Source organism: Myotis davidii, unplaced genomic scaffold (genome assembly GCF_000327345.1).
Source record: "Myotis davidii unplaced genomic scaffold, ASM32734v1 scaffold363, whole genome shotgun sequence".
Classification (NCBI taxonomy): domain Eukaryota; kingdom Metazoa; phylum Chordata; class Mammalia; order Chiroptera; family Vespertilionidae; genus Myotis; species Myotis davidii.
In genome coordinates, this window is record NW_006294069.1 from 651,793 (window position 1) to 661,196 (window position 9,404).

At 56.8% G+C, this 9,404-nt stretch overlaps 1 protein-coding gene across 3 annotated transcripts; it reads left to right on the plus strand.

Annotated features, from left to right (window-relative positions):
* Nucleotides 1-118: 118 nt before the first annotated feature.
* NEK8 (NIMA related kinase 8) lies at nucleotides 119-9,404 on the plus strand. Of its 3 annotated transcripts, XR_435889.2 has the most exons (16): nucleotides 119-899; nucleotides 2,680-2,885; nucleotides 3,139-3,371; nucleotides 3,603-3,734; nucleotides 4,414-4,622; nucleotides 4,760-4,839; nucleotides 4,922-5,103; nucleotides 5,193-5,343; nucleotides 5,732-5,808; nucleotides 6,104-6,221; nucleotides 7,122-7,272; nucleotides 7,586-7,749; nucleotides 7,843-8,001; nucleotides 8,185-8,343; nucleotides 8,736-8,882; nucleotides 8,997-9,404. XR_435889.2 is itself a non-coding variant. In XM_006768030.2 (15 exons), exons 1-15 carry the CDS (start codon nucleotides 838-840, stop codon nucleotides 8,762-8,764), a joined length of 2,112 nt encoding a protein of 703 aa, XP_006768093.1. In that variant the 5' UTR covers nucleotides 119-837; the 3' UTR covers nucleotides 8,765-9,404. The 3 variants fall into 3 exon arrangements, 2 of the variants coding, with proteins under 2 accessions (XP_006768093.1, XP_006768094.1); XM_006768030.2 differs by having other exon boundaries at nucleotides 8,736-9,404; XM_006768031.2 differs by having other exon boundaries at nucleotides 817-1,462; nucleotides 8,736-9,404.

Below are 9,404 nucleotides of genomic sequence, written 5' to 3' on the forward strand. Positions count from 1 at the left end.
AGCCAGACTCTGGCGAAAGGAGGAGCAGCTAAGAGCCGGGTCTGGAGTAGGGGGTGAGGGTGAGAAAAGTGAAGGGGGAGGGGGTTAGGTGGAGGAAAGGAAAGTTGTAGTTGGGGACGAGGGAAAAGGTGCGGGGTGGGGGGGCAGAAACATGACGCGCCAGAGACCCAGGGGCCGAGAGGTTTGGGTGTTTGCTTTGCCTCCCCTGATGGCTCCAGGGTTACACATTAAACCCTGTGGGGCTCCTGGGTCAGCCGAGGCCCGATCGGTTTCTAGGTGAGAGCACGAGTGTCCTGGGTGAGCGGCTTTCCTCCTTTGCGCTTGCTCCCGCCACCCTCTGCTCACAGCAGCTGTCCCATAGCCAGCCTGGCCTGAGTCCAGAGAGGCCCACCTGGGGCCCTCCTAGTGGTCATCAGACGTGGGCAGGTTTGGACACCTTTCGAGGGGTGAGATGGGAGCAGAAGGTACACACCCCATTACTCACACTCCCCACCCACTCGGAAGTAGGGACGCCATCCCTTAGCTAATCACCATCCTCTTGCTCCTTAACTGAGCTTGTATTGACTTCTGAAGAGCAGGTGTCAGGGAGACACCTGGAATTGAACTGATTTCTGGTCAAGACCCTAAACAATCGTACTAACCTCTGGGCAGAAGCCTAGAACCCATGTAGGCCCAAAGGCTGTCTTTCCTCTTCTCCCTGATGCTTTTACTCGTGAGACAGTGGTCCCCTTCCCTCCCATCTTCCCTGACGGAGGTTCCCCCGAGCCAGGGGTTTGGCGGATGCTGAAGGCAGAGGAGCCCGTGGCGGCATTGTGTGTGTGACGCTGGGGGCTGACAATGCTGAGAGCGCGGTGTCCACCGGCCCGGGCTGCGTGGAGACCGCGTCACATCCTCCGCAGGTGAATCAACTTGCACAGTTCGGGGTTGCCCTGGTCCCTCCCCAGGCAAACAAGACACCGACCGGGCCCGATGGACCGAGCGCGTCGGTTTGGGTAGTGAGTATCGTTTGGAACCAGTGAGCAACTGCGTTCCTTCCGAAACAGTCACTAGTGGGCCAATAGGGGGACAGAGAGAGGTCAGTCCCCGCTTTCCACCCGCACTCGGTCTGCGAAGAGCGCCTCTCCGGTCTTAGGAAGCTTTGCGAGGGCCGGATGCGGCCACGAGGGTGGGGAGGTTACAGTGCGCCAAGACATGGCACATCGCCCCTTCCCTCCCGGGGACCTGGAAAAGCGGCCCCGCAGACCCAGGCTGCAGGCGAGGTACCGGCAGAGCCAACAGGTTACTCCGCGGGCTCCGGGCGCTTCTCCGCAGCGGGGCGTGGCTTACTGGAGTGGGCGTGGCTTGCTGGAGTGGGCGGGCCCGCGCACGCGCCGCGTCTGGGCGTCGGGGTTCCGGAAATGTGACTGAGACACGAGATGGAGAAGTACGAGCGGATCCGAGTGGTGGGAAGAGGTGCCTTCGGGTGAGCCAGGGCTCTGGGGGAGGAAAGCACTCACGAGAGGGAAAATAACCCAACTCTGTCGGCGAAATCGCCGCCCGTTTAGCCCCGCCCCTAGGTGGGAGCGCCCGCTCTGGGAAGCCCCGCCCAACTTCCGGTCCCAGGCCCGGCTGGGAGACCTGACTTCGGCGGAGGTCACGCCCCCGGTAAGCGTTTGCGCCCACGCAGGGTTCTGGTCTTTGATCCCGGACTTGATTCATTCAACAAATATTTAGCGCCGACTCTGCGTCAGGCTCTCGGCGCTGGGTGTACAGTTAAGACCAAAGCAGGCGTGGTCTTTTCTCTTTCAGGGCTTACAGACTATAGGAAAAAAGCACAATAAACAAGACCTTGCAGGGACGTACCTACTTGGGGTAGTGCAGGACATTTCCAGGAGAGGTGAAGTTTAAAGCCAAGACAGGAGAAATGAGGAATAGTCCGAAGGTGAAGGCAGCGCTTTTCAGGTGGAGGAAACAGCATATGTGAAGGTCCTCAAGTGGGAAAAATTCAGAGTATTCAGGAACGGAGGGAAAGCATGGTATAGTTGGGATGTAGTGGGCACAGTAAAGAATATATGTAATTTTTTAAAGTTGATTTTTAGAGACAGAGAAGGGGAGAGGGAAAAAGAGAGAAACATCCAATGAGGGCAAAATATCCATCTGTTGCCCCCTGGTTCCTGCCCTCTGCACAGCCCCTACTGGGGATCAACTGCAACCTGGGCGTGTGCCCTGCCTGGGAATGAAACCGTGACCTCCTGGTTCATAGGTCCACACTCAGCCACTGAGCCCCGCCAGCAGGGCTGCATTTTCTTATCTGGACACCTCAACAACACTGTGAGGTCCATTCTGTTTTCCAGATGATGATGTTACGTAATCCAAGACCAGATAACTAGTAAGAGGAGGGGCTAGGATTTGAATCCTGGCGGTTGACTTCAGAGTCTGTGGAAATTTAAAAGAGATGAAGACTAATTTTGCCTCATTGTGCCTGTGGTGAAACTGAGTTTCAAATAAGGTCTCACAGAATTTGTGGTTAGTTCTCCCCATTCCTAAACTCAGTGTTCCGTGCACACAGGTGACCTCTTAGTCTGCATGCCGTTCCCCTCTCGGAAGTCTAGTCACCGTCCAGTCACCAGGCCTTCCCAGCTTGCTGTGTGGCTGGAGGCTAAGCTGGCATCCCCTGCTGTGCTCTGCGTCCGTCCCCAGGATTGTGCACCTGTGCCTGCGCAAGGCGGACCAGAAGCTGGTGATCATCAAGCAGATCCCCGTGGAGCAGATGACCAAGGAGGAGCGGCAGGCAGCCCAGAATGAGTGTCAGGTCCTTAAGCTGCTCAACCACCCCAATGTCATTGAGTACTATGAGAACTTCCTGGAGGACAAGGCCCTCATGATTGCCATGGAGTACGCACCAGGTGGGCCAGGTTCCTGGCACTGGCCTGGCTTCAGGGGCCTCTCACCTCTCAGACAGACAGACAGACAGACAGACACAGATTAGCCAGCTTCCCTCCTTGGAATGGGCTCGGCTGAGGGTCAGAGGTATAGAATTCTGATGCAAGTAGTGTGATGGTGGGTGGGAGGCATTTGCCCTGTCTGGGTTTAGTTTCATCTCAGGAAAATCTCAGGCCTGGAAAAGACAGAATCTTGACTAAACCCTTGCTGCTGCAGGCGGCACCCTGGCCGAGTTCATCCAAAAGCGCTGTAACTCCCTGCTGGAGGAGGAGACCATTCTGCACTTCTTTGTGCAGATCCTGCTGGCGCTGCATCATGTGCACACCCATCTCATCTTGCACCGGGACCTCAAGACCCAAAACATCCTTCTTGACAAACATCGCATGGTCGTCAAGATTGGCGACTTTGGCATCTCCAAGATCCTTAGCAGCAAGAGCAAGGCCTACACGGTGCCTGGGCATGGAAGGGAGTCTCAAGGGTGCTGGAGGTTTTGAGGGTCCCGGCCCACTGGTCCACTCTGCAGCCCTATGCCCCACTCCACCCCCAAGGCCTTGGCCCCTTAGCTCCTGACTGGGTTGTCCTGCAGGAAGAAGTGCTTTGGCCTGCTTGGGGGAGAAGCGGTCTCCAAGTGGCCCTTGGTCTTCCCGCCCCGGGCTGTAATATTAGCTTCCCTCCTGCAGGTGGTGGGTACGCCATGCTACATTTCCCCTGAACTGTGTGAGGGCAAGCCCTACAACCAGAAGAGCGACATCTGGGCCCTGGGCTGCGTCCTCTATGAGCTGGCCAGCCTCAAGAGGGCCTTTGAGGCTGCGGTGAGTAACCACCCCCAAGGGGACAACTGGGAAATCTCTGTCTCCCTCTCCCTAAAGTCCCCGCTCCACCTGCCTGTGCGATTCTTCTCCGTGGCTGAGTCAGGTCTCCCTCATCAGACTAGTGGATTAGCCAAAGGCAGGGCTGTGGCTTCCCTCAGATGATGAATTCCCAAGGGTAGGGCTTGGTTCTCCCCTTTAAACTCCTGAGGGCAGAGTTCCCCCATCAGGTTAGGGATCCTCTTAAAGGCAAAACTTAAGTTTTCCCAACAACCTGGGGTTTCTGAGGACGTAGCCGCAGCTCCTCTATCAGAGGTTCTTGAAAGTAGGGTTGTTTTTTTTAATATTTTTCATTGATTTTTCTACAGAGAGGAAGGGAAAGGGATAGAGAGTCAGAAACACCGATGAGAGAGAAACATCGATCAGCTGCCTCCTGCACACTCCCCACTGGGGATGTGCCCGCAACCAAGGTACATGCCCCTGACCGGAATCGAACCTGGGACCCTTCAGTCCGCAGGCTGACGCTCTATCCACAGAGCCAGACCGGCCAGGGCTGAAAGTAGGGTTTGAAGTCTCCTGAGCACAGGGCTGTGACCACCCATCAGATAGCGGCTGGGGCCGAAACCACCTGGAGAGCCGGGGCTGAGGCTCTGGCCGACCCCACAACTTGGTGCCTTCACAGAACCTGCCGGCGCTGGTGCTGAAGATCATGAGCGGCACCTTTGCACCCATCTCTGACCGGTACAGCCCTGAGCTGCGCCAGCTGGTCCTGAGTCTGCTCAGCCTGGAGCCAGCACAGCGGCCACCACTGAGCCACATCATGGCGCAGCCCCTCTGCATGCGTGCCCTCCTCAACCTCCACACGGACTTGGGCAGCGTGCGAATGCGGAGGCCCGTTCGGGGAGCCGGGGAGGGTCCCTGGGCAGTAAGACTGGGACATAGGGGTCCTCAGGGCAAATCATTCCTGTGGGTGGGGATACCGAAGAGGGCCAGTCCATGTCCTGAGGGTCGGCCCATCTGTCCCACAGGGCAGAGAAGTCCCTGGCCACTGGGCCACCCATAGCCCCAGGCAACACAGGGAGCAGGATCACCAGTGCCCGCTGCAGGGGTGAGTCCAGCTGACCTTCCAGGCCCCGTAGACACCATGCCCTTCCTACCAGTTTAATAGACCTCATGAGCTGTCCCTACAGGCGTCCCCCGGGGACCTGCACGGCCAGCCATTCCACCACCTTTGTCATCCGTGTACACATGGGGCGGGGGGCTCAGTGCTCCTCTGCGGCTGCCAATGCTCAACACAGAGGTGGTTCAGGTGGCCACCGGGCGCACACAGAAGGCTGGCGTCACACGCTCTGGGCGCCTCATCCTGTGGGAGGTGAGCAAGCTGAGGTGAGCCCGGAATGGGGCAGGGCATGCCTTAAGGAAGGGGGTGCTCAGGTTCTCCCCACACCATCTGCTCCACAGGCCCCACCCCTAGGTGGCGGAGGGGGCGCCCTCCTTCCCGGGGCAGTGGAGCAGCAGCAGCCCCAGTTCGTCTCCCGTTTCCTGGAGGGCCAGTCAGGTGTGACCATCAAGCATGTGGCCTGCGGGGACCTCTTCACAGCTTGCCTGACTGGTTAGTGCAGAGAGCAGGCAGGGGGCTATGAACAGCTTCTCTCCTTGCCTGTCATTTACAGGATGCTCACTTAATAATGCTTCTATCTCCTAGTTATTGAACACCAGGGATTACTTACCCAACTCTGTTACCCTTCACAACAGGCCTGGCCAGGTAGTCATAGGATCCCATTCAACAGATCTGAAAAACCAGGGCTCAGAGGCTAAGTCACTTGTCCAAAGTCACACACTGGGGAAAAAGAGACCCCTGTCCTTATCTCTCCCCCATTTCATTCTTCCAGCCTCGGCCTCCAACTAATTTTTTATTGTTTCTCCAACTCAAGGTTAGACTGGTCTATCTGAAAAACAGCCTAATCTCTCTTTCCTTTCCTCAACGCCCCCCTCCCAAGACCGAGGTATCATCATGACCTTTGGCAGCGGCAGCAATGGGTGCCTAGGCCATGGCAGCCTCAATGACATCAGCCAGGTGGGTGTGGCATGTGCCTTGGGGAGGAGGAAGTCCGGGAGGTGGCAAGGAGCCTGAGAGCTGAAACCCAGGTGGGGGGCAGGGGATCTTCAGCAACCACAGGTCCCGCTAGCTCCCAGGCTGCACCTGTTCTGGGCAGCATCAGGGGAAGTACAGAAAGACCAGGCTTCCCCAGTGGTTGCCGTGGTGGTGAGTTAAAGAAACAGCCATCTCATGAGAATTTGAAGCCTCCAACATTATCTCGACAGGGGATGTTGGGTCCAGGCCCCTTGCCCACAGTTTCCTCTCTCTCTAGCCCACCATTGTGGAGGCCCTGCTGGGTTATGAGATGGTGCAGGTGGCCTGTGGGGCTTCTCATGTGCTGGCTCTGTCCACTGAGCGAGAACTGTTTGCCTGGGGCCGCGGAGATGGTGGTAAGTGCTCTACCCATTTCCAGCCTCTCGCTCCGTCTCACAGCAGCCCCCAGACACGATTTGTTGCCCTCCATACCCACCTTCCACCCTATGGCCCGTTTTCTCCTCCCTCTTTTCTCTCCAATTCCATTCATTTATTCACTCAGCAAATCTTTTTTTTTAAAATATATTTTATTGATTTTTTTTACAGAGAAGAAGGGAGAGGGATAGAGAGTTAGAAACATCGATGAGAGAGAAACATCGATCAGCTGCCTCCTGCACACTCCCCACTGGGGATGTGCCCGCAACCAAGGTACATGCCCTTGGCTGGAATCGAACCTGGGACCCTTGAGTCTGCAGGCCAACGCTCTGTCCACTGAGCCAAACCAGTCAGCGCTCACTCAGCAATCTTTACTGTACCCCCACTATGTGCCCACCCTGTGCTGGGTGCTGAGACAAGATGAACAAGATATCACATCCTTCAGGTACTTCTGAGGGAGATTTCATTCATCTAACGATTTTCACTGTGGCTCTCTCTGGGTCAGGCATCAGGCTGGGCACTGAAACTAGAGCTGACGTAGGTGCGGATCCTGTCCTCTTGGAGGACTCTGGTGGGGGAAGGATGGGATGATACATCATTATCACAGGACAGACAGTATCAGGGCTCCACCCAAGTCCAGAGGTGTTGAAACTCAAGGAATGGCAAGGGACTTCGCCTGGTGGAGCAGCGGTGGCATCTGAACAGGTCCTTAAAGGAGGAGTAGGATTTTGACCCAAAGATGGGCCAAGGATGGGAAGCCTTCACTCACACTATTACTGCCTCTCCAGGGGTCCTCAGCTCATCGGCCTGAGTTTCCTGCCTGGGGCTGGCATCACCAACCCTAAAGCTCAAACTAGCCCCATGCTGGTTTCTCCTTATAGGCCGGCTGGGACTAGGCACCAGGGAGTCCTACAACTGCCCCCAGCAGGTGCCCATGCCCCCAGGACAGGAAGCCCAGCGGGTTGTGTGTGGCATTGACTCCTCCATGATCCTCACTGTGCCTGGCCGAGTCCTGGCCTGCGGGAGCAACAGGTAACCAGGTGCCTCAGGATGACTAGACTGCCCCCTCCCCACCTTTGGCTGTTAATGCTCCATCTGTCATTGCCTACTTCCCACCAGGGATTAGAACTGAGAAGGTCTGAGGGTATGTGGGTTCAATTCAGGGTGGGCTCTATCCCCTGGTGCATCAGCTCCTGCCCAGATAGGTGGGAGGCAGGACAGTCTACACCAGCAGTTGCCAACCTTTCGGGCCTCACGGACCACCCGTGGTCCTTGACCACCGGCTGGCGACCGCTGGTCTATACGAACTGTGTCCGTTGGGCTTGGCTTCTGGCTCTGCCCTTAGGTTCAACAAGTTGGGCCTGGACCACCTCTCCCTGGGGGAGGAGCCTGCCCCCCACCAGCAAGTGGAGGAGGTGCTGAGCTTCACAGCACTGTGCTCCGCACCCCTGGACCAGGAGACCCTGCTGAGTGTGGACCTAGGCACTGCCCATTCAGCTGCTGTGACTGGTGAGTAGGACCGGGACAAGGTGGCAGGAAGGGGACTCCTGGCCTCTTGGGAACCTCAGTTGAGGCTCCTTTTCTCCCTTTCCTCCTTTACAGCCTCTGGGGACTGCTATACTTTCGGCAGCAATCAGCACGGTCAATTGGGTACCAATGCTCGCAGGGTCAGCCGGGCACCTTGTCAAGTGCAAGGCCTCCAGGGCATCAAGATCGCAATGGTGGCCTGTGGGGATGCCTTCACTGTAGCCATTGGGGCAGGTGATTAGTGGGCACTGTCGGGGCAGATATGGGCATGGACAGGCAATGGGAGGGTTATCATGCTCAGATCTGCTGAACTCAGCAACCTCATACTGGGGCCGGTAGGGCAGTCTGGGGGACAGCTGCTCTGCTGGCTAAGCTGTGTCCTCTTCCCATTTCCCTCTTTGGGATTCTCTTTGGCAGAAGGTGAGGTATACTCCTGGGGCAAAGGAGCCCGAGGTCGACTTGGAAGGAGGGATGAGGATGCTGGACTCCCTCGTCCAGTGCAGCTAGATGAGACACATCCCTACACAGTGACTTCTGTGTCCTGTTGCCATGGAAACACTCTCCTGGCTGTACGACGTGAGTGAGAACTTTTTCCACCTCACCCCACAGGGTTAACCCAGCTGGATCCTGCCCACACCCCCATCCCCGGTGTTCACAGCCCAAATCACCGAAACACATCTTTAGCCCCCAAATAAATGAAAGCAGAAGCTGTGGGATAAAACCGAGTTTCCTGCCTGGGGTGGGCAAGGGTGGGTACTTTGGGGCCTCATTTTAGGGCTGCCTTCACTGCTCCCCAGGGCCCAAATCATTCTTTCTCCTCTGCTCCCTCGTCCAGGTTAGTTTGAACCTAGACTTCTGGTCTGGCAGAGTCCAGGGCCCAGTGTGGAACTGGGGGCAGAGGTGGGGGGTGCTTGCTGGAGGCTCTGTCCTCCGGGAGGCTGCAGAGGTTTCTCTCTTGTGCTCTCTAGCCGTCACCGATGAGCCAGTCCCCCCGTGAGGTACCTGGATACACCTCTGGACCACCCCAATATTGCTTCTCTGGATGCTCTTGGAAAGCACAGGTGCCTGAAGCATGACTGTCTCCATCCAGGCCCCCTGATTATGTCCAATGGGGTGTAAGAACTGATGAAGCAAGCCCTGTGCTGCTTTTGGCCCTGGATATGTAAAACTCAACCACCCTATTCCCCTAACACTCTCTCTTCCCTCCCACCCCTTCTTCTTCTCTTAAGTCAATGCCCTCAGGGCCCAGCTTGCCTTGAGTTGGAAGCCAGTTCTAACCCTTGGAAGCAGGGTGGTCTTCAGAGACTTGACAGGAAAAGGCTGGAGGTGGGTGTGGCTCCACCCAGACCCTGCCCCTCCTCCAGCCTGTTTAGAAAATGCATCGCTGGTGCCCAGTGGGACAGCAGCTCAGTGCTTTGGAGCAGGTCAAGGTGGAGCCTGCCTGGAGGGCCATTCCAGTGGTCATTCCAGCGGCCTAGCCTGTGCATTGCCTGGGGCAAGGAGGTCTGGGGGAGCTGTTCTAACCCTCCCCCTCTCCCCCCGCCATTCCTCTGAAACAGGTTGGGGGAAAGATAACTGGCTGGACCAGACCAGTTTCCAGATGACTGGAAGCAGTGCCAATAAAAACATCAGCTGCC